The 25,355-nt window shown below is 38.4% G+C and overlaps 1 protein-coding gene across 10 annotated transcripts in view; it reads right to left on the bottom strand.

The window, feature by feature from the left end:
* Positions 1–25,355, bottom strand: part of KIF13A (kinesin family member 13A) — a 118,633-nt gene that overhangs the window by 37,189 nt on the left and 56,089 nt on the right. For 8 of the 10 annotated variants that reach the window (XM_054190509.1, XM_054190513.1, XM_054190508.1 and 5 more), the window contains exons 5-16: positions 18,070–18,162; positions 17,375–17,555; positions 16,274–16,361; positions 14,791–14,925; positions 14,128–14,240; positions 7,914–8,025; positions 7,313–7,525; positions 5,594–5,704; positions 4,500–4,634; positions 3,191–3,321; positions 1,297–1,383; positions 1,021–1,187 (exon numbers count right to left, since the gene is read on the bottom strand). In XM_054190509.1, coding sequence (XP_054046484.1) covers positions 1,021–1,187; positions 1,297–1,383; positions 3,191–3,321; positions 4,500–4,634; positions 5,594–5,704; positions 7,313–7,525; positions 7,914–8,025; positions 14,128–14,240; positions 14,791–14,925; positions 16,274–16,361; positions 17,375–17,555; positions 18,070–18,162 — 1,566 coding nt within the window. The remainder of the gene's footprint in view (positions 1–1,020; positions 1,188–1,296; positions 1,384–3,190; positions 3,322–4,499; positions 4,635–5,593; positions 5,705–7,312; positions 7,526–7,913; positions 8,026–14,127; positions 14,241–14,790; positions 14,926–16,273; positions 16,362–17,374; positions 17,556–18,069; positions 18,163–25,355) is intronic. The other 2 variants (XM_054190506.1, XM_054190510.1) reach the window with 1 other exon arrangement.

Below are 25,355 nucleotides of genomic sequence, written 5' to 3' on the forward strand. Positions count from 1 at the left end.
TAAAGAACAGAAAGCAATGAAACACCTACGGTGTCGTCTTGGTCAGTGACCAAAACCCAAGTATTTGCCTCTCAAATTTTGTGTATTAAAAAACCTGTACAAAGCATTCAGTAGTTTACCGAGTTTTTCAGCATTTCTTCATACCATATTATATTATATGAACGATGACTTGCCTTCTGGAAACCACAAAACCACCATATTGCTTTATATACACCATACTATTATTTCATATATACTGTATTTTACTATACTGGCCAAAAAAAAGGATCACAATAGGTTTTAACAAAGATTAAATAAAATATTGAGAGTGATCAAGCATTAAAACCACACTAGCTGGCATCTGACTGTTGATTTGTTATCATGTCAGTGTTTTCCTACTAAGGTTAAAATGGTGTCAAATAATATTTGATACAAAAGGAAGGATGAAATTAACTGAGCCGTATCTGGAGCACCCTTTTGTTTGCAGTAACTTGCAAAACCAAGACATTAGTAGGACTGAGAAGATGATTTGACAGGCATATGATTACAATTCAGCTGTACTATAACAGAGAGCAGATGTACAGACAAAATTCTGTGTCAGGGCACAAACCAACTACTAATTTTTGTGTGTGTGTGTGCGTGTGTGTCTGTATTTATACCTAGGTGCATATATATTTTTATACGCATTTACATATACACACACACACATACACATTTTTATATGCATTTACATATATACACACACATATATATACACACACATGTATTTTTATATGCATTTATATATACACACACGCACACATACACACACATATATACACACGTGCGCGTACGTGCGCGTACGTATATGCGCATGCGTACGTACATGTGCGTACGTACGTGCGTATATATGCCTAACATTGTTTCTGTAAAATACCTGTTTCTGAAAATGCTCCAAAGGCCCCTGGAGCTACTGCACCACTTGTTTTACCCAGAAATTAAGTTCTGTGCTGAATTTGTTAGACAATTCAAAAGAACATTTTAATCCGGCAGCTGCCTTACCATTACTATTCAGTGTCTTCATAATAACTTCCATTTGTGCAAACTCATAGTTGTAGTCCGGTTCTGAAGAAGCTTCACTAGCTGCATCCAGATCATGCTCTCCTAATGAACTTTCTTTCTCAAAGTCTTTCAGCCAATCTCGTCGTTTCCTCTTTGGTAAATTGATTCTGCGTAAAAATTGAAATTCAGTTTCTAAAAAGTTTACGTAGGACAGTGGAAGAAAAAAAAAAAAAAGGCTAGATGTAAAGAGGCTGGAATGCAAATAACAACTATTACCTAAAAAAGTGGTTGTTTCCCCATAATATTCTATCTCCATGCCATAACTGAGTGACAGAACATACCAGTGCACCATTTACACAGGATCTGAAAAAAGAAAATACGACTTCAGTGAAGTCCTAAAAACAAAAGGTTGAAAAGCAACTACATGATCTACTGCTTCTCCCATCTACAGACAGTGATTTGTATCATATGATGCACAAATCTGCTAGTTTCTCACTAAAGAATCAACAGGAAAGTTACCGGTCTGATTTCTACTGTCAGAATTAAACACAAAGCACCTTTCCCTTCCAGCTTTGGCTGGAACAACTCTTCAGTAAACATACAGACAACATCGCTTTTAGTTGCACAGTTTTCTTTAAATGCCCATTTTTCAAACTGGGTCACTGCCTGCTTCTTATAAACAGTCTGCAAACTTAGTTGCATACAAATCCTACTGATAAAGCTCTCCAAGATACACGTTAGTCAACACACAGTTGTAAAATATACTGTTAACATACTCTGCATTCAAGCGTAAGAAAAGACCCTTAGATCCAAGTTTCATTCTTTCAACAAATGGAGCCTCTATTATTAAGAAGGATCTATTTTTGTGAACATCTGGTATACTGCTGTATTTGTATTTAGGTTTTCCGTAATTAAGTTTCAACCATAAAATGGGAAAAATGGAGCTGTTGAACTTCTGCATATGTGAGTCACAAAGCAGAACATTTTATTTGAAAGGGAAAAAAAACTGAAGTAAAATGAAAAAAGCCTTTTCAGATGCATTGTTCCAAATTCAGCTGTCTCTCTTAAGTAAGTCAGCACAAACATGTAAGCATTTGATTTAAAACCAGATTTTTATTTTTTTCTCCAATGAAATTTGGTAACTAAATTTCTGTTGACACTAGTATCTTAAGAACTGATACTTAAGCATTGCAGACTAGGCACTAGTAAAATAAAGTACGTTTTTTTCTACTGACATGTGCCTTTGTTCTTGCCAGTCAAAATGACTGATTTCCAGCACAGTAACTCTATCACCACAAGTCTGAATCCCATCTGTTTAAAATTTTGTACTGCCAGCTGCAGAAGAAAAATGCAAATGCCAAGAGTTATTTTACTGAAGGCAGAACGAAAGAAATTGGATTTTTTTAAAAGTGTGACTCAAACTTCTGTTTCTCCTTCTAATACTAATCTACATTTTATTTAGATATTCAGATTTCAGTCAGGTAGCATGACTATTAAATAGGACAAAAGTACAGCTTATCACACGTCACAGATGAAGTGAAAAGACATTTACAATTCCATCCAGGAAGCCACAGTGCTCCCAAAATAAAAAAATAATTAAGATACAGAAGTAGGAACAAAAGGAGAAATGTGACTTCACACTGCATATTTACTAGACACAGCAGTAATAAAAGATTTAAAAAATAAATTTAAAAATCACAAAAAAATTTAAAGATCTTCAGATCTTTAAAACACCTATTTCCCACAAAATGTTGAGCTTTGCAACAGGAACTACTCACGAGGCACAATTTATCCACCTCCATCACGACACGACACTATCCCATCGCATGGGTCGGGATAGCCAGCAGTGTCTCCATGATCCTGTTACCACCCAGGATACAGACAGGCAACGGTCCCCCATTCCCGCTGAATACCTTCTTGCGATGGTTTATTCTGAGCCAAACACGTTGCCTGTTATGTTGCAGAGTGGGTGGGTGGGTGAGCATGTGTGTACACGAGTGGGGAATCTCAGTTTTATCACTTTTAAGTAACTGTTTATGTCACCTATATTGAAGCCACTCATTGATCAGAATGTAAGATACTTCCAACTGTGAAATAAAAATGCATGTAAATTATCTTCTGGTAAAGAAAAGCAAACACTTCACTGGAAAGTGCTGCTGATCTTCCTTACCTTGCATTTTCTTTTGGTGTGAGTGTGACTTCTCCATCTAAAGCAATATCAATCTCACAGTGTTCTGGTTGGATTCCTATACCAAAGAGCTGTATATCCTGAGAGGTATCTGCACCAACCCTTGTGTGATCCTGGAAAATAAGCTGTTACTAAGAGACAGGCAAACTATCACTGTTTATATAACTAAGAAAATATTAGCTAAAGCACAGACTGCACAATCTACGTGCTCTCCTTTCCTAAGCACTTCTACAGAGCAGAAATGGTGCCACAGCAGATTTGAAGACTGTAAAGGTCACACACAAGCTGCTGTTCTGCTCTGCACTTTATCTTCATATGGGTTTAGATAAAGCAAAATAAAGCAGTTGACACATAAATTCTGATTTAAAAATATTCTCAGACTATGCTTGCATACAGGCAATAAATGCAAATAATGCAGAAAACCAGCCAGGTTCATAGAGGCTTATATAGAGAGCATGGTCAGTAAAACTAGGTGCACGGAATTGGCTACTTTTCATAAAACACCTATATAGCAACTCAACTAAACATACTAATCTCTACGTAATTTCAAGTCACATTGTAAATTCTGCTGAAATACTTCACTGTTGAAAGAGAAGCTGTGCTTTATTTGCTACTGTTCAAATACAGAAGCCCTATCTCAGCCACTAAAGCAGAAAAGTAACTATAAAAATAGACAGGATAGTCTTTCATATCTTATTGACAAGGAGCTCACAACTCCTCACAAACTCACTAGGTTTGTATTTGACACTATTTTCACTCTGACATGAGACTGTGCTAAACAAAATGGTATGAAAGCTAGTGGCACTAGGAAAAGACATTTCTGTAAATCTTTAACAGTGCCTTTTTTTTCCCCCTTTTCTCTTACACTTAAGCAGTTTACTCTCACTGATTACTACTAAACATCATCTCTTTATGATTAACTGATTGAGTATTTAAAGTAATCCTCAGTTCACTAACAAAAAGAAGGATCTAACACGAAGCTCTCGCTTCAAGTTCAGCCCAAAAGGCAATTCTATGCACATCCTGTCTGGAAATGCTAGAATTTGTCTCAACACTGGCACACATTAAGCACTTCTCCCACTGTTGGTAATCAGGAGATCAGTTAGGAAAACAATGAAGCTGAACTGCAAAGGGAGAACAAAAGCCTAAACAATAGGAGGTGGCCTATCCTATTTTGCTGCAACTAGTCTTAAAAATCTAAATACGAGCTGAATAAGAAATTGAGCCAGAAATTCAAAACAATAAACAAGTGTCCTTTCATTCTGTGTAAACATCCTGTTCGCACTCTTACCTTTAAATAGTAAACCAAAAGCTCATTGAGCGCAGGGTCCGCATTCAGGTTCACCAGGTAACATTTGTCATCCCCAACCTTGATACCTGAAGACTCCAGGGAAATTCCCATGCTCTCTAGCTGTCTTTGCCTCTCCTGCAAGCACAAAAATAGGTTAATCTTGCCTGCTACACTATGTGGACAAAAGTACAGCAAGTAAATGAAAGCAAAGCAACTAAAGATGAAGATGCACATGCTGAACATGCATTCTGTATATTGCTACCAGAAACTGAACTTAAGACACTGGTCAAGTAGCATACGTTTAACAGAATTTATTTTTACACATCAACAATAACAAGTTAGATTTTGTTTAGGTTTATTCTTTTGCAGTACTATTATTAATTCAGCTAAAGCATCTACTCAATCACACATCTCTTGCTTAGTTACAGTTTGGGGGGTGGGGGTTTTTGTCTGGCTGGTTGGGGTTTGGTTTGTTTTTTCCCCCTGCTTTTTTTTTTTTTTTTTATTTTATTTAAACAGTGGCTGCACCAAAGCATGCTTCTGGAACACTAGGACTAGAAAGGGAAACCAACCATACTCATTCTCCAAGCTATAGATGGTGGAAATGATGGAGAAGTACACTGGAATCCAGAAGTCTTATTTTAAGTACAATAATAATGAACAAACATTAGTGAATACATGTACAAATTTTCCTTCTCTGATTAAGAAGCCATTAAAAGCAAAACCAACAAATACTATGCAAAATTCTGATCCTTTTGTAATTTTTCATTTTCTTAGTCACTTCAAGGGAAACATATCCAAGATCCCACTGTGGCCTTATAAATAAATGAGCTGCCCAAAGATATTTTGATGTTTTATTTTAAACTCAAATGTTAGCTTTTATCAATGACATCATGACACAGCTATGTTTATTCTAATGAAATTTAGACTTCAGAGAAAAAAAGCCAACCAGAAACCAGGGGGAAAAGACAAAGATCCAGAGGAATTCTAAACAGCTGGTGGGGAAGACGGCACAGTCCACTACAGCTCACGAAATTCACCTGACTTGCACTATATGGGTATCTGGCCTTTCCTCCTCAAAATTTATGAAATACCTGTGCAATTTCTTCTGTTTTCCTCAGCTTTTCCTCCCAGGTGACTGTTAGCTCTTTTATTAGTTTTTCAGATTCTTCCAATTTTTCCTTCAGTTCTGGTGCCTTCATGGCCTAAAAGACAGAAATTAGCAAAAACTTTCAGCTACTCTTAACCACTGCAAGTTCTGCTCGCACAAGGAAACTGAACACAGCAACATAATATGAAATGCAACAGGTATAGATTTCAACTATACCCCCACGTTTTTCATGGCAGATGATGAAGAAACAGGTGGCTTGCAAGGGAAGAGGACAGAATCAACCTATTGTAGCTCCAGATCTGAAATAGCTGAAGACTGACATAGCTGCAGAGGCTAAAGGAACCAACAAAATCCCTGGGCCTGGCCACTTAAGGTTCAGTGTCTTTATAAAAATATCTAAATATTTTAAAACTTTAAGTCTTAGCTGTCTGAAGTTCAACTGCGAAGTCTTTCTTCCAACAGTAGTTTCAAATGCAAATTCCTCTCAATATTTAGCCTTCCATTCTATCTTGGTTTCATAAGTGTTCCTAGAGTTGCATTAAAGCTTTCAGACCGACCCTGTTAGTTACCTTCGAAGGAAGGTATGCACTGGAGCTAACACAGGCTTCTCAATTCAGAAGAGGAAACAAAAGCAAAGGGCTTGAATATGTCCAGTGCCAAGTAACAATTCAACAGGCTGGCCTATAATGCTACATTTTAACAGAAAGTATAATAGAAAAAACTTTTTAAAAAATTAGTACAACTTTGGACACCTTCCTACTGATTATATACAGCCACAGTCTGTCAACACAATTTAGAACACACTACAATGATATTTTCTGATTTAAAATACCAGATTCGATCAGATTTTTATTTACAAAAAAGTGAATGGCTCCTTTTTCTTAAAGCAGATTTTCCCATTTCAGCCTGCAAAGAACTGTTCATACAAGGAACACTATTCCTTAAACGAACATGAAGTTTAAACACCACACAAGTTTACGTTCAAACACACTTCTAGTCTTTTTTGCACCAGTATTTTGTGTCTTGCCTGAAAAGATCAAAAATATTTTCCTACAGTGCAGTGTCTGATTTCTTTCGGTAATCACCAAGTAAACTATCCTACCCTGATACTTTACTCTCCAATTAAAAGTATAAATCTAAGATAAGCAGCAGTCGCACAGTACTATTAAGGCAATAAAGCAAATTGCTGATGGTTTCGGTGCTGCAGTTTTGTCAGTTTTTTATAGATTTTCACAAATGTCAAGGAGAGAAGTGTCTGTCTCGCATATTTTGTGGTCTAATACCAGATTTACGGCTTTTCACACTTTTCCATTTGGTGTCATACAATTACATAGTCCACCAATGCAAAAAAAAAAAATTCTGCCAGTAAGTCTACACAATGAAATTGTACACTAGCTCTTATCTTTGCTGCATCAGTTCTTGCTTGACATGAAGTTCTCAAGAACAGTCTATCCTGACAAGGGTCACCATCAGCACAGTGTTGTCCTTATTGAAAAGTTACTAAAAATAAACAAACATTACGCTGGATTTATTTCAGGAAACAAGGTCAATTATAAAAAAATTTAAAAAAAAAAAAGGGGGTGGTGGTGGAAGACTCTTCCTTTCCTCATTTTGTAAGACTTAAAAAGAAAGCTAGTCTTCCAGTCGGAGTTTGACATTTCCTTGGGAAACTCAGTTTACGTTGTACTGTGAACAAAATTACCTCAGCTTGTGAGAGCTGTTCTTTCAGTTTTTCAACTTCTTCGCGTAATTCTCTGATGACCCTTGCATTTGGATCTTCATTCACCACAGCATGATTAACTATCCTTTTGGCTCTGTCTGCATATCTCAGAGTAGAGAGTGTTTCTTCATAGTTGTCTGCTGCTGGACTAATTGTGGCTATCATGGCCGTTTGGCTGTTTCCTCCCAAGTTGTCCTGCAGAACGCATCCACAGAAAGTTTCAGGGTTAAAAATTGTTCTGAGACGACAGAATGTCTTTACAAAGATACTTAAAACACAAAGCGTACTATTTAGAACTGAAAGGTACTCTGGATGTAAACTAACCAGTATGATCCGTAACATTTCCAGCCACCTCTACCAGCTTTAATTCCACTATAACTGAAAACAGAACTGAAAACAGGATTTTACGTAGAATTAACATAGGATACACTTAGCTGTTCATGTTACTTGGAACAACTTATAGCTATGAGAGCTCCTTAGCTCATTTCTTGAAAAACAAGATAAGTCCATGTACACAGAGGTATGCTACAATGATCCTACAGACTACTAAGGTGACATCATGTGAACAGAAAATATTAATTACCTTGAGAAGCCAAGTAAGTACAGAGTCTCTGTAAGGCACAAACTTGTTTTTCCCCTTCCCTGCTGCTTGGTCAGCAAGTGATGATATAACCAAACCCAGCGTTGAAAGCGATCTATAAATGCAACACAGCAGAACAGCTTTAACACATATTCCAAATGTAGATTTAATAAAAGACGGAAAAGGGCATTTGCTAAAGAGTTTAGCTTATGCTCTGCAGAACTTCACATCCAATTTTTAAAATATCATAGGATAATTCAAGTTGGAAATGACCACAGGAGATCAGCTAGCCCATTTCCCAGCTCTAAACAGGGCAACGTATTTATTAAAGTTACGTATTCGGAAGAAAAGAAATGGGTATCTACAGTGTTTCATCTCATCTGGTACTAAGTTCCAGGAAGACTAAGTTGAAGTACTTGGGTATTCAAAATAGTTTCAAAAGTGCAAAGCAGACTGCTTTTGTACAGGGAGAATCACTGCCTTTGATTAGAAATCTACCTTTCCTCAGAGACTAAGGGACACTGGCTCATGACACTGATAGAACTTAGCACCAGCAGCACAGCAAGAATCCCGCCTCTGGAAACAAGGTTTTAAGAGCACTGGCTCAACAACAGACTAAAACTGAACAATTCCTTAGCCATAAGGAGGCATCCTCAAGACAGTTGTAGCCCAGGAGAACTAGTCTGCCTGGTGAACCAGCAACTAATCAGCCATCACAGGACAATGGAAGACTGCTCACCAGAAGAGTCCGATGAGGAGGTGCCTTGACAAATGGGTTGGTTTATAATTAAGGTGGAGCCTCACTAGCTTCTTGTGGGGGGAAATAGACCAAACAATCTCCCGGTTACAAAAATGTTGCACAAGCATGAAAGAGAAAAGCCCCCAAATTGCTAGCCCAGATCCAAAACACCGCTCTAGAATCATGAAGAAAAATACAGATAACTCGTTCATTTTGGTCCATGTACCACTTCTACCAACAGGGGTAACTGCATTAGCAATCTGTGCAAAGCATCCATGCATTATGTAATCCAATTGTTATACAAACCTGCGTAAATTTTAAGTGACATCGGGGCTCTTGGAGCGAGTATGCTTAAGATAATGAGCTGGTTCAGAAGCCTGAGAACATTAAACAGATGCCTAAAGGGTTTTAAAACAGACAGCGCTGAAGCCCAAGAGCATCCTGGTCTGTCATACTTATGCCCAATTATCCAGCTACTCTTTATAACTGCCACGGAAAATTTCATCAGCATCGCAATTAGATAGTCAAATAAATCTTTAATTGTACTGTTCCACTCCATCCTTTTGACTTTCCTTTTCCAAGGACTTGTACTATTTTAGTTGATGGGCAGTGTTTGCACAATATTTGTAACAGGGCCTCAGTGGTCCTTGAAACTACCAGTGGTTCAGAAATAACATTTAGAAAAATGACTAAATTGTTGCAGAAGAATATTTCAAGGAAGACGTCTGAGGGTAAGGTAATAAGAACCATTACATGTGTCACAAAAGATGGCCTATATTGCATATAGCACAAAGTGGTATGAAGATATAGCATAGACCTGAAAGCAAAATTACAAGAAATTTAAGGAGAGGCTAGGCAATCTGTTCTCCCAAAGAGAGAGCACTCTATTTTGTAAATTTGTCCATAGGATAACTTTCCAATTCACCTCTGAAAAATTCACAGCAAAAAGGACAGTTAGTTTTAGTTTGCAACCTAAACAAAAGCCTAACGACCTCTGAAAGCTTGTGGGGGGAAGATGGGGGAGGCAGAATGGCTTCTCGCCCCCAATCTCTGGTCCCCGCAGACGGAGATGGCAGGGTGCTAAACATGCGAGAACCAACAGCAGGATGCTGTATGCTGCTCCATAACAACCTCCTGCAGCACCGCTCAAAAGCGCCACTAGCATATTCCCAATAAAGTCCACCTTCAAGGAGCATAAAGTTAAAAAAAAATCACCCTGGCCTATTTTCCTCCAGTTCCTCTTTCCCTCTTTAAATGAGGGGAAATGTGAAAATCAAAGCCAAAAATGGAGGGAAGGGGAAGAAAAGGATGCTCAGAAGGGAGATGAGAAGAACAGGGATTCAGAAAGACCTATCACTGAAAACTATTTCACAACAGGGCTGCAACACCAATTTATGGGCACTGTATTTTAATGAACAGGAAATTATAAGATACAGTTTATTAACACAGGATTAAGAGATGCGATAACACTTCTGCTCCTTATAAATACTGTTTTTATTTTAAGACTAACTGTTAACATCTGCAATAAAAGCCAAACTGGAGTAATTTATGTATTCTGCTTGAGATTTCATAATACAAAGCTGTTTAAAAGACTTTAAGGAAAGCAGTAAAAGAAACGGCTGCCCAACAAAGTAATTACAGGACTCATCGGCTGCTTTCCTTCATGCTAAGCGATGCATCAGAGATCTGTCATTACTTTGATCCTATCTCATGCTACTTCTATAATGAATCAACCTTAAGCCGGTAGCGCAGGGCAGACCGAGGCGGTTCAGAAGCTGCAGAGTGAGCCGACCTGGCGCAGAAGGTGCCATTTCCCCGCGCTCTCCATTCCTGCCCCTCTTCCCCAGGCACAACCAGGCTGCCCTTGCTGACGAGCGGTGGGAAACTTGCACATTCCCACCGTGGGCCTGAGTTCGCAGCATTTTAGGGGAGGTGTTGCTTCCTCGCTGCAGGGAAGAGCTCTGTTCCTAAATGACACCTATTCAAGCTATTTCTGCACAATTTACAACCAAATTCTTCCATGAGCAGAATCCACCTTTCTATTAGTTAAATCTGAATATAAAACCCCTCCCTAATACCAGTTTGGAGCCAGACCTGTCCCAACCCATTCCTTCCCCTGCCTACATTTTAAAGGCTTCTTTTTGCATTCTCAAGTTAAAATGACAACAGCGATGATTTTACTAATCAGAGCTAAAATTGCAGACTGCTCACAGAAAATATTTTTCTTAGCCACTAATTGACAGCTTGTTTATTCTGCTTCCTACTACTACTGCATTCTAGAAGTTCTTTGACTGCACCACAACGTTAAGCACCTGTGTTTCTACCTCAGCACAGGAACCAGCACATCCTGGGGAGGAACAAGCACATCAGCTTTCTCATGAGAGATGGCAAGTCCCCCAAAAACCTCAATAATACGGAAAGCAGACACCCAGCACCTTTACAAAGGCAACACTGCACCATCTCTGAGAAAAAACAAAAGTAACCTTTATTACAACTTTATGAAGATGTTAACAAAATGACACAACTCTCAGTTATTTCAGTAAATGGGAGAGCAATCCATTGCCTCCCCACTGCAATACGCTGTTCCAAGATAGGGAAGAGCGTTTAGAGCAAGATGAGTTGAGGGATGGAAGCGGCAGCTGCCAGAGCCCTAGCCAGGTTTCATGCAGAAACTGAAGAGCAGAGAAACCCGCGGAGACTGGCTGAATGTCACGCTACGCAGTTTTGGTATGCACAGCTGAGTGTACATTTTCCCTGTCTCATAAATACGTACACAGGTATGTTATTTCCACATTCTTCTTCAAGGCAATAAAACACACCACAAGCAGCAAGTTCATCTGCCAGGTAATTTCAGCAACTCTATTTTTTATTTCATTAAACATAGCGCATTGTGCCAGTCCAAGTTACTGCTTTTTTCTAAAAGAATAAAAAAAATACAAGGAGCCAACATAGTAAGGTATATCGTTTAAATATTCTGGATTACTCCAGAAAAGATTATTGCCTTTCCCAAATAAATAAGGTGAATCACAACAAAAAGATGATCATACACAATGCCCTCTGAAGAACTGGTCTACTAAAATATGTATACCAATTTTGAGGCTTCCAGTAAAAGTCAGACCTCATTAAAGCTCCAAATAACAGCAAAAAATCTAACAGAAGACACCAAGCACAGCACCAAGAATTACAGAACCACAGAATGGTAGGGTTGGAAGGGACCTCTGGAGATCATCTAGTCCAACCCCCCTGCCAGAGCAGGGTCACCCAGAGCAGGTTGCACAGGAACGCGTCCAGGCGGGTTTTGAATGTCTCCAGAGATGGAGATTCCACCACCTCCCTGGGCAGCCTGTTCCAGTGCTCTGCAACCCTCAAAGTAAAGAAGTTCGTCCTCACGTTTAGGCGGAACTTCCTATGTCCAAGTTTGCGCCCGTTACCTCTTGTCCTGTCACCAGGCACCACTGAAGAGAGCCTGGCCCCATCCTCCTGACACCCACCCTTTAAGTATTTATAAGTGTTGGTAAGATCCCCCCTCAGTCATCTTTTTGCCAGACTGAAGTGACCCAAATCATTCAGCCTTTCTTCATAAGAGAGATGCTCCAGTCCCCTGATCATCTGGGTAGCCCTTTGCTGTACCCTCTCCAGCAGTTCCCTGTGTCCTTCTTGAACCGGGGAGCCCAGAACTGGACACACCACTCCAGGTGTGGCCTCACCAAGGCAGAGTAGAGGGGGAGGATAACCTCCCTTCACCTGCTGGCCACACTCTTCTTGATGCACCCCAGGATGCCATTGGCCTTCTTGGCCACAAAGGCACATTGCTGGCTCATGCTCATCCTGTTGTCCACCAGGACTCCCAGGTCTCTTTCCACAGAGCTGCTCTCCAGCAGGTCAGCCCCCAACCTGTACTGGTGCATGGGGTTATTCCTCCCCAGGGGCAGCACCCTACACTTGCCCTTGTTGAATTTCATAAGGTTTCTCTCTGCCCAGCTCTCCAGCCTGTCCAGGTCTCTCTGTATGGCTGCACAGCCTTCTGGTGTGTCAGCCACCCCTCCCAGTTTTGGATCATCAGCAAACTTGCTGAGGGTACACTCTATCCCTTCATCCAGGTCATTGATGGAGATATTGAACAGGATTCTTGCCTATCAATTCCAAAAGAGAATGCGAATAGAGAACGCTTAATAAATGGACTAAATAATACAGATGTACACCATATAAAAACGTAATTGATGGGAAAATGTAGAACTGTCCACTTTTGTTTTTAAAATATCTTTTACAGAAGTAGAAGTTTGGTGCTCCCTTCTGAAGTCTCTATTGTCAAAGAGGTTCAGCATGGGCAAAACCACCTTCCCTTACTGCATCAATGCCCTAAACGTTTAACACCGAGTAAACATTCTAATAGGAAAAAAAAAAAAAAAGAAAAAAAAAAAGGAAGTCTTTTTGTTATCTGTAGCTATACTTGCAATTTGTTAATAGCCACTGGGAGAGTTGGCATTAGAATTCTTCCCCAAGAATTAGAAAGAAACATTTAATCTCACCTTTGTTTATGCAAAATACAAATACAGTTTCTAGAAAAACCCATCTAAATTTAACTAGTAACCTGTGGGGTAAAAGTACAATAGCTGCCATTAGGCAAACAGAGCCACTTAATTTTGTTTCACAAGGACTACACCAGCGTAGCTACCAATATGACGCATTAAACACAAAGTAGATTAGAAATTAAGCTAGAAAGAGCAAACACGTTCAAACTCTAAAAAGAGTAATTTAAAATCATTTTAAGCATTAATGCTGTTCAAACATACTTTGTGCAGTCATTGTTAACTTAAAATACAAAAACATTTTGTAACATTTTAAAATTAAACTGAAAAAGCAGTAGCTTTTAATGTAACAGTTAAACTCTCTCTTTCCCAGGAAAATTAGTATATTTAAGACAGCGGTAATTGTGTGCTAAATTCTTGCTTTTGGGCAATAACACAGTAATTACGGTAAAAAAGTGCCTTGAAACTTGTCATTGCTTGAGTACAAATGCCCAAGGCAATGCTAAACTAACACAGCTTCATTCAGATCTGGTTTTCTTAAACTGTGAATTATATTCTTACATATCTTAATACATGTTGGAACAAAGCCATTCAACTCTGCAACTTTGCATTCTTCCTTGAGCAGATGATGAGACAAACACATAAGCCTGGGGACAGGGTGTATAAATGAATCACAAAAGGTATACGCTTAATTAAAGAGCGCTGCTGTCACTTTTTCCAGATAAAATTCATATAGCCCTCAACTGAGTCAAGTATGAATCAGGGTCCCTACGCCAATGTAAAGAAACACACAGTGATTAGCACAGCTCAAAGAGCCGTATCAAACTGCAGCTGCTGAGTTCTATCATTTGAAATGACTTGTGACAAGCACACCAAGAGAAGAGGCCACAGAAACAACAGTCATTCTTACAAGGTTAAACTTTGAAACCTGCGTATGTCAATGTCTTACTTGTTTATGTTGCTGCCTTCCTTCAGACGCTCTCCTGCAGCTCCTGTTTTGGACACTCTCTCACTTCCAGCCAAATCCACCAGGCTGACCTTGCTGACCTTCTCTCCAGAATTCTGTGAAGATGAGACATAGGAGAACAACAGCTAAGAAACATCGTCACAAAGTGCTAGCATGTCTGACACCAGCACCATGAAACACTGTTCTTCACAATAATGTGGTTTAAAGTATCAAATTCAAGATATGAGAGAAGAAGGAACTGTCAAAAGTTTTTACAGGTCTTAAAGAGTCACTTTTTTAGAGTCACTATTTCATAGTAAAGAGCTAAAGCACTAATGAACCAGAACCAGCTGTGTGGTAACATTAATAACCTTACTGGCAGAATAGGCCATCAAAACATACAAAGTTCAGCAACAGGTAAGACCTAAGACACGTTTCATGGTGCCAATACAGTTTTAAAAAGTGATCCAACTGTTTGCTTTATCTGGTGTGCTTCCTCACTCTTCCAGGGTTCTCTCAATCTCATGGTCTTGCCAACATTAGTTTGATTACTGGACACCATGGCATTAAAGGTAGAAGGACAGCTAAAAAGATCATTTATGTGGAAGAAGAGGGAAGAAGAAGAATTCACCACAACTTCAGAAATTAATCAACAGAAATACATACACCAGAATGCAGGTCATAAAGTGTCTGAGTCACTATAATATTGAATACAGCATGAGAGCGGCTGCTTTCTTCATTCATGTTGGTTGCAGCAACTGTTCGTGATTTGTTTCCCTCCGACATCAGTGACTCAATATCCTAGAGCAAAAAGAGTAAAAAGTGATGCTAGGATAAAAGAAAGTATTGTGCTTGCTGAACAAAATCCGCATCTAGATGGAAGGGTGTGTATGTGTGGGAGAGAGGAAGATGGGAAGGCAGAAGCAATGAGAAAACTCTTTGCACGTTTTGAGATGTATTGGTACAGACGGTATGTAATTCCACAGGGCAACGTTAAATCACATCTCTGTTTTAAGTGCTGCGCTTAAAAGCCCAGCAACTACATTCACTGCACCTTCTCCTTATCTGCTGATTAAATATGTTGGCAATATCCACATTAAAAATCACATTGTTTAATGCCAGTAATCAGGTCAGCACAGACCTACTTACACAGGTGAACACAATGCGTTGCCTCTTTACTGAATCGCGCTAACGCTATTTTCACATAATTGGCTCAAAGGTTACCTCACTTGGAGCCTGTACCTTCCCACATACGTAAAAACAAAGGTGACTATGCTGAGTCTGATACACACGCTTGCTGAGTCTTCCAAGACAGTTTCATAAAAGTCATCAACCAAAAACTAGGCATGAACAAAATTTCCTAGAATTTGAACAAAGACGATGTTCTTTCAAAGTACACAATTCACCATAAAAGCTGCAAAAGCAGTTTTTATAACTCTATAATATGCGCGGATGCTTCAGAAAAATAAAAATCTCCATAAAAAAGCAAGAAGGTTCCCACATAATAGTACAAAGAATGATTATTTTTTTTAAAAAAACAGCATTTTCAAATCAGCTTCCTCATAAAAAGAAAGGCCTCCACAATTCATAAAACTGCACCACTTTAATTATTTCCATTGTAGCTGTAGTTCATTGCAGTTCCATTGTAGTTCATTGGCTTCTACGATACTGATTTATTTGAATGTGTTTTGTCAACTCAAGTGGGCTCAGATGCTGCCGTGATTTAAATTATGAATTATATAAGCCATGTTGTAGCTCCTCAAGCAATGCCCATGTATAAAATAAGAGGTCGTCGTATTCAACAACAAAATCAAAAGGAATTCGTGCTGGAAGACTAATATTCTTATTTTGGAAGCCTCATATTTCCTTTGTCAAGGAAACATGGTGTTCTTGGTGTATACCATATGCATTGAAAACCGCAAAATAAAGAGATACCACTATTATATTTTTAACCAATGTAAAGGCAAATCCAATGCTTTCACATGAAATAAATACTCCTGAAGCATTAGAGAGGATCTTCGCCACTGCCAGAGACCATAAACACTCAAGAGCCAAATTGTTTGTACAGACACTAGTTTATCCCTTATAAGATTCCTATTGCTTATGTACATAGGTGTTATTTATAAACTTGTCATTAGTTTATATTTACCTCAAAATTTGTAACAGCCAGCTGAGACAGGCCATCTACATACGGTCCCAACACTTTGTGCTCTCGAACCTTAAGAGACTGCCGACTCCTATGGGATAAAGCAGACTTTATGCACAATCCACTAGTGTGAACTTTATTGAAAAACAAAAAATATAGTATGAAGTGATAAGAATCTTCTATATGGCAGGCAATTTATATTTTAATTGTAACCGGAGCAAAGAAGTCTTCCAGATTTTTTTTAAACTCAAATTAACAATAAAGACTCAAATTAATCTAACCAGTTTTATTCTATATACATGAATTATTTTTAATGCATCCTACCACCCCAGTATTTGTGGTGGAACAAAACCCGAAACGCCTTATTTGGCAGAAAGAATGATGACAAAAAAAGAAACCAAAAATCCTCGCCCCTCCCCCCAGCAGTTTGCTAAACCTTCAATTCCTCTTGCCTTTTCCACACTTTGTTGACACGTATCAAGTAAGTCTCAAATCTACCTTTTTGACTGACTTGCATACTTTTTCACCTAGTGCAATTATGTTCAAGAATCAAAATATATACCACATATATCAATGGTCAGCCAAAAAAAAATCCTATCAGAATACCTCCCGTCTAGACATCTCCAAGACAGAGAGCCTAAAAAGTATTTTTGTGTAAACAAAACAGAGTGCCACAAGTGCATTCTGAGGTGCCACCCTTCCACATTCAGAAAGTTCAACATTAAACCAGGAGAACCAAGTTGTAAATAAACTTCAAACTCCTTATAGCTGATGAAAACTCTTACCTGAATATGGTCTGGATCATACAGCAAAAATACCCTAGATTTTACTTCTACATAGTCTTGCTTTCTGGTGGTAAACTACTTCATACAGTATTTATTTGTATCATTATGTTGGTATCCTAATATTTAAATTGATCCACACCAGTTACTACTTCATATAGATGGATATACTTTCTGGTGTTCGATATCTAATCCTTTCTAAAGAAGTCATATAAGCATACATTTTGTAAAAAACACTCTCGAGGACTTCCAAAAGTGATTTCTACTTTTACAGGTTCAGACAAAAACAAGGAAGGCCGTGGGGGAGAGTGAAGCTACTCACCCTTTTGGGTCAAGCAGATCTCTGACTTTCTCATTGTAGATTTCCATATAGGACACTTCAACCTTAAAAGTATGAGATTCATTTTCTTCCATAGAGATTCTCTGAAATAAAGCACAACAGAGCCGTGGGATCAGACCCAGCTGCTCTGCATTGCCCATCATTGAAAAGGACTTTCCTGAACCTAAAGGAAAAAAAAGGAGAAGAAAATGCTTTAGAATGTAATTTCCGAGCTACTCATTTGTTCATGAAGCACACACATGTTTTAATTCTCTTTTTATTCCCCCAGAAGCACATATCAGAAGAATATGACATGCTATTCCAGACAGATAGCTTGCTCTTTGGACTACAAGGTACAGGTAAACAAAAAGAGAAATTATCTTGAAGGTTTCTTTCAGCGGGGCCATTACTTGGGACTCCTTTGAACACACTCAAACACAAAAGACTGAATGAGCCTTCGGTATGAACTACTCCTTTCAGGCTTTGAAAGTGGCCCCAACAGGTAGTACCTAGGAATATATTTAGAGCTGCTTTAAGAACTTTACATTGTCACTGACTGTGCTAAATGTTTGGCATTTAACATCATGATATTTCAAAATACAATTTTTAAATATTATCTAGCGTAATACTTATGTTTTCTTCTTCCCACTTCCCAGGTGCACAAAAAGCGTTCTTCCCCTTTAGCGCAGGAGACTCACCTGTCTGTCCATAGGCAAAAATACAAGCATTATATCCCTGAAAGGCCTTTTCAAGAATTCCTTCTCCAAGGCACTTGAACACCACTTCTTGACCTAGAAGATAATTATTTTTAAGTTAATTTTAAACTGACCAACACACTAAAAATTACCGAAAGCAAGAAAAAAGAAGAGGTTTGCAAATTACTGATATGCATTGAACAAACGATAAAACTGAGGGCCAAGTTCAGAACTGTTGCCTGAAACTAGTGCAACAGCTACGTCTGTGTTTAAATATATTGCTGATTTTCCTGTGAAGGAAGCAGTTCTTCAAAAGGCATCCTAAGTTGAATGCTTAGAAAATAACACAGATGTCTAAATATTGTATTATTTGAGTGTAAATTTTGCGATCGGCATAAATTCTTTAATCACAAACTGTGCCCGAAAGAGTTCCATAGCAGAATTGCAATGAAACTCATTAGTGATCTAGGATATTAGAGGTACAACAAATATTATGCTAGAAATAGTAGTAGTTGTTTCTCTTGGGAACTGGCCTCGAGTCTCACCATAAGCTATTATGATTCACCCCATGGCAAGGTGATGCTGGAACCAATATAAAAGCATTCTGATGACATTCAGCAGGAAATGCATCTTGGGAGGCCGTGAGACTTCAAAAGAGCTGTTTGAGGATATATTCTGTCAAATCCATAGTTTGAAACATCAGCTGCAGAACTTCATAGTCTGAAAACTGTCTCTCTGTGCCAGGCAGATTTTAGATGTGCTTCAAACTTTTAGACGTAGAAGATGAAAACGGGCATAGTGGTTGTTTTTTTTGGTTTGGGTTTTTTTGTTGTTGTTGTTTTGTTTGTTTGTTTTTTGGGGTGGTGGTGGTTGGGTTTTTTTGTTTGTTTGTTTTTCGATAGGAAAGCCCAGAATTTATACACCAGAAGGAGGGTCAATGGGTTGTCTGCTTTGAGTTCTGATCTGAGGATTACACCATCTGTGTGTATAGCCAAAATGAGCAGATCTGAGCTAAGGACAGTATTTATACACCTTCAGGTGTTTGGTTTTAAATTTACATTCACTGCCTGGTAACTTTCTGAACAGCTGTGATCACTTGCATCTCTCATTTAGGTAAGTTAATTTCAGCAGTTGTCAGCTACAAGAAATTATATTGTACAGCGGATGCAATAGTGACTCCCACAGTTCTCAAAATGGAATGTATTGGCATAAAAAAACCCCATCTAGCTATACATTTATACACTGCAAGAGAATATTTACACTCTATGATCCTTGAGTAATTGGTAGCCCAGAAAATTCCTGCAGAACAACATGTGGAAAGATTTACAGGCACATAAATAGGACTAAAAAGTACTACACCACTTTTATTTTTCTTTAACCTAATTTCTCTTCTGCTGTAAAGGAAAAAGTAGTACAGCAATGCCCTATCAAACGGTCTTTGTGTGTCTTTTCCAGTTGAATTTTTGAAATTCCAAAGTGTTACTGCTCCCTGGATTAACACAGTTCAGAATTGCTGAATACAGGAATTAAAACCAGAGGAGAATCTGCTGCACTCTGGAGTAACTCCATGCCTTTCCCCATGCACGTGAATTCAATTCTCATTCGACTTATGATCATTTGGTCATTTTATAATATCTATGTTGAGAGAGCACTGTTCAACAACATGGAAATAGCTATAGAGAACGTTAAACTACTGAAGAATGAATGAAGAAAATATATCAGTGGAAGATTTTAATAAGAACGTACAATACACAAAAATTTGCTTTCCAAACAGCTCCTGAGGGCCCATTTTGAAGTTACCAAGTATCAAAGAGGCAAGGAGCCACTTACGATCTTGCTGATCAAGAAGACAAAAAAAATCAAGCAAATATTGAAGCTGAGTATAATTATTAAGAGAAAAAAAGCATATATATTGCACAATGACTGTGAGTGGAGAATAAAACCATTTGTCAGAAAAGGAAAAAAAAACCCCAAACTTTTATTACCCAGTTGTGACCAACAATAAAACAGTAACCTCCTCCATGTTTCCCAAGAAAAACAGGTATCAAAATGTTATGAAACTGTGCACAGTCATGATAACCATAAGATGGCCCACAGAATCTCTTACTGCTAAATACCAGGAAAGGAACCCTGTTTGAAACTCACAGGCAAAGCTGGGGTTTTTTTGGTTGGCTGGTTGGGTTTTTTCAGAAGAGATTTAATTTTCAAACGGTCAACACTAAAACTGAAAGTCAATCAGACACTGATACATAATTCTAAAATTATGAGTTTATTACAGTTTGTAAGAGCTCAGCAATACAAACATAGACAAATGAGTCCTTAGAGTGATGTTTATAGTAACCAGTCAAATTATCATGGGAGAAAATAAAGTTTGTTTTTAAGTGCACTCACATAAAAGAACACAAGATATTAAACTTCAATTATGGGTATTTTATTAATTTACTAATGCAGTGTACTGTTGACGGTTGCAGCATATCAACCATGAGATTTAGATATTTTTCATTAAGCAACCTCACTGCTTCCCTCATGAATTTTATTATTGGGTTTGCAAACTGATTATAAAATCTGTATTATACAGAATTATGTCTATGTGCACTTATGGACAAAAGAAATAATGCAGTTCCATTGTCTACACTACTGCATTTTTGTTTTGCTAAAAAAACCTATACTGCCTGCAGTTAATACTTTTGCTTATTTACAGGACTGTTCTTCCACAGAAACTTAGCATTTGGAAAGGTAAGCAAGGGTTTAAACTCGATTCTAACTTAATCTAGAGAAAAAGGAAGAAATACAGAAAAATAATTTAATTTGTTTAGTTAACAGAAAGATATCCCCTACACCAGCCTTTATTGTCTTTAAGAGAGGGATTCCAAATCTTCCAGCTGGATAAGACCACAGAGCCTCTTATAGAGGCAATTAAAGGCCAGACACTGGAACACCTGTCCCCTCTCTCGTATTCTGCTCAGAACCTGGGCAAGCCTTAGGTGACCGACAGACACGCAGTCAGTCACGCTGGGGAAAGCATAGCCAAGGCCGTCAGGGAGCCCAGGATGAGTGTACGAGCTGCTAATTCTCACAGGCAAGGATCTCCTGTCTGCTCATCCCTTCAAGGAAAGGGGAGCGAGTCCGGTGAATTTTTCTTGCAGACCACAGTCTAAATAATCTTGTTTCTGTTACTTCAAGGAGCAAGACTGTTAACCTGGCGTGAGAAAGATTATCAGACAATGTTGCTGGATGTTAGTTACGGGGCATGTGGCAGTGCCCCTAATGCTACAAGGTAGGAAACCATGTCAACCCAGTGTTAGGGATGCCCTGCTATTCAAAACCTGAGAAACACTGGTGGATCCCCGCTTGGTCCTGCAGACGTACTGGAAAGCAACAACGAGACAACATGGAAACCTTTTCCACTTTCACCACACAGCTGTAACTGTCTTCATAGCTTCAAGACATTATCTGCACATTTTGACAAGCGCATCTGGAAGCCTGATGCCAACAGCATCATCCACAAAAGATCAAATGAGTAATTCTCAATCCCTCAGAAGGCCACTTCCAGCAGGAGACTAACCCAAGAATCTTTTCCATCAGCTTTTAGGACTGAATATTTTCACGTTAAGCACTCTGACATGCTCTGACATTCTTCCATAAACACATAAACGGCGATAATAAACATTTCTTTTTTAGAAATAAACACAGTAAAGATATTGAAGATTTCAGCACTCAAAATGGTATCTGTGACTTACCTGAAAGCCAAAGGAAGCCCATTCTTCTCTCAGATTCACATTTTTAACCTGGGACTTTCAAAAGCCGTGCTTGGGCTAGTACCATGTATCAAGGGTATTTAGTATTGCACTCTGAAGCTAAAAAGTTTTTTCACATGTTCTTTACCTACTGAAATGGCTGGGTATTTCAATGGCAAAAATATAAAACAAAAGTAGCGAAGTATGGCAGTGCATGTTAATGGTGGCTATTAAATAATTAGCAATTCAAAATAAAACCTTCACATTATCTACCCACAGAGCTGCATATGAAAATCTTAGTTGGAATCTCTGAGCCAGCATAAATTATTAGAACATTTAAATTCAGAAAATACATAAAATAACAAAAAGTCCCTGAAAATAGAAAGACAGATAAAGACCCCAACATGCAAGAATACAACACACATCATTTTCAGAATGAGATATTTAAGTATTCTCTCTTACATCTCTACGCTTATTCCCCTTCTCTCCCTCTGTATCATCCCTTTACAGTTTCTGAAACTCCAATCAGGAAATATGATTTGATAATGTTCCTACAGAAACCTACACGTTGCAGAGGAACCCTAAGACCTCTTCTCGCAATCTGCAAAATGAAGCTATTTACAAGTAAAGTTTAGGCATTTTCAAGTTCGCTAGACTGATGCCAGCGGATAGAAGAGAAGAAGGGAAGAAAAGGGAGGGGAGGGAAAAGGTCCACACCCTTTCCAACAAAACTCCCTTTAAAAAAGGCAGTTATTGTCCTTCCCAAGATCTGCTCATTTAGTGACAAACACATTCAAGATGTTCTTTAACAAAAAGTAGTCTCAGTGTCTCGTTTTCAGACGTCTGGTATTTCTAGTTCATAACAACCTGACCATCTGAAATAGGGATAATTGTCTCATATTAGCATAGATTCATTCAGCCAGGTCATGACTGCAACGTTATGACACATCACTGCCATTCCTGATAGCAAATATAGCTAGAACCAAGTAACAACTTGTTATGTACAACACTGAAAAGTCAACTCTATGGCTTAATCTCTAACCCGGAACATTTTAATGAGCAAATCTTGACAGCAATAAATTGCAGTTGGTTCCATGATCTAACAGTTAAAATAAAACTTGATCTGCAGAGATCAGAATTATTAAAAGCCCTGCTAGATGAGAGTGTCAAAACAATCTCTCTAAATTTGGAAAAAAGATGCCTGTTGTTCACCTTAACAAGAACCTAAAAGCAAAACAGCTACCAGCATCATCTAACCACTGCAGCCTAACACTACAGTATTGACAAAGCACTGGAGTCTTTAATGTTCAAAGCTTTGATCCACTAAAGGCTATCAAGTACTTCAAATTAGATGCCACATCACCTACATTTTAAATGCCTGACCTGTACAGTGCTAAAATTATACTGAATTATACTGAGTTTCCCCAAAAATGTAAAGGTCAGGTGTCAGCTGTGTGACACAAAATCAAGTTCTACATACTCTACACACACTCCTCTAAAGAAAAAAAAAACAAAAAACCCAAACAAACAAACAAAAAAAACAAACAAAAAACCCCTCAAACCAAAAAACAAACGTCAAGGGAATAGTAAGAGAGGGATAGGCTTCTCCCGCATAACAGCTTAAATGGGGAGGCCTGAACTACAGACAGACACTCCTGTCTGCTCATAATCCACAACTTAAAATCTTTCATGAGGGCAGAAGTGTACAGTTCTTTAAACCACTTGCCTGCTTTGCTTCCTTTTAAAACAGCCACTGGAAGAGTGGTAGTCAGCATATATATATTTCATATAAAATTATAGCTTAGCCCAAGTCAGGTGTTTAGCTTCTCAGGACAACACAGCTTGCGGAAACACAGATCTGAAGTTTCAGGCCAAACGTGATGCAGCTTAGGGAGTTTAAGAAAAATCCACGGTTAAGTCAATACAGTGTGGGGTCCATAGAATGGACCTGCCTAAGTGTTACTGTAGTTATTTATATCATCTCTTGAATCCTTCCCAAACAGAAGTGCTTCTTTCCTTCCTTTTAAAAATCCACTTCAGTGCAGACTTCAATGGGCTCTTACTGTTGTCTAAGCTTGTAAAAAGAATTCTTTGTTCTCGTCTCTGAGAATTTCTCAGTGTCCTCCCTTTCACCAAAATGCCGAGCTGTTATTTGTGACTGTGAGCTTTTCAAGGCAAGCAGGTGTGTCCTTATCCATTAAATGACTCTTGACCCATTCAAGTCAAGAAACAAATGGTAATAATAAGCTATTTTGCATACTCTCAAAACACCTCTCCTATAGCCTACCAGGCAAAACTCTTCCCTTTTCCAGATCAAGGCAAACTCATTCTTTCTTATAACCAAATACCTCTCCCTCCTCCAAAAAAACTATTTCATTGACCCATTTTTGGTTATTTTTTTTCCCTTTCAGATAAGAGGGTCATATACTTACCAAATACCCAACCACATCTTTCAAAATTAAATCATCGTAAAAAAAGCCGAGGAGCTAGCATGTGATGATCGGCACAAACCCAGAGGTCTGCAATCACTCCTTGCTTGGAACAATGGAGCCACAAATTGTATGGAAACACAAAGCCTCAGTATTCAGAGTAATTCTCTACCTGCTAATTGGCTGGATTAAAACAAAAAATATTTTAACATAAACACTTCCTTTTCAGTCTTAAGAGCAATTCAGATGGGGTTCTGCATCTTGCAGTCTCTAAGCTGGGATATCAGGTTGTTAAACAGCCTCCACCTCTTGCAGAATCTGAACCCAAAGCACCACGTTCACAAAGGTTTTGTGAATTAGCGTACTTGTCTTCTGTGCTCCAGGCTCCCTGGTGTCTTCATGGGAGATACAGTCCTGCGAGCACAGCTGCAAAGATGCCCTCTCTAGATGTTTTTCCTCACATAAAGGTAACCTTCATTATTTAGGTTAGTGATATTGCTGGATCATTTTAGAATTTAGAACCCAGTGGAGAAAAAACTGCTTAAAAAGAAATTACGCTACCAACAGCCTACTTCTGTATCACAATAATAAAAAAAAAAAAAAAAAAAAGGAAAAAAAGGACAGTTTAGTGCCTCATGCATATGGAGTTATTGAAATGTAAATTAGAGTCTAAATACACAGCACTAGGTCTTCACAGCAATAATCCCCATGTTTTCAAACACTGGAAAGAGAAGGTAACTTTCAAACTGGAATTAAGATTCCTTGTACTTCCTTAATATGAGTTCAGAAAGACAATTAGTATGTACAAAATAAGCCTTAGCTTCAGCCAAAAAAGATGAAGATATCTCACAGAATGAGTTTAGTGTAAGAGAAAGAAATGGCTAATCCCATTTCAGGGTCAACCCTGCTCTGCTACATCCTGAGAATTTTTACCAATTACCCATGTGATTAAGTTTAACCAAACAAGAATCTTGCTCTTGTGCAAACAATATTAGTAAGTGCCAGAAGTATTATAGATCAAAGTGAAAAATAAAACCAGCCCATAGTCACGAGCAATAGCTTTAAGGATCCTGTAACAAATGTGCATTTCCAGAAAAAGCACAAACTTTGGTTTTGTCAACAT

Source organism: Rissa tridactyla, chromosome 2 (genome assembly GCF_028500815.1).
Source record: "Rissa tridactyla isolate bRisTri1 chromosome 2, bRisTri1.patW.cur.20221130, whole genome shotgun sequence".
Lineage (NCBI taxonomy): Eukaryota > Metazoa > Chordata > Aves > Charadriiformes > Laridae > Rissa > Rissa tridactyla.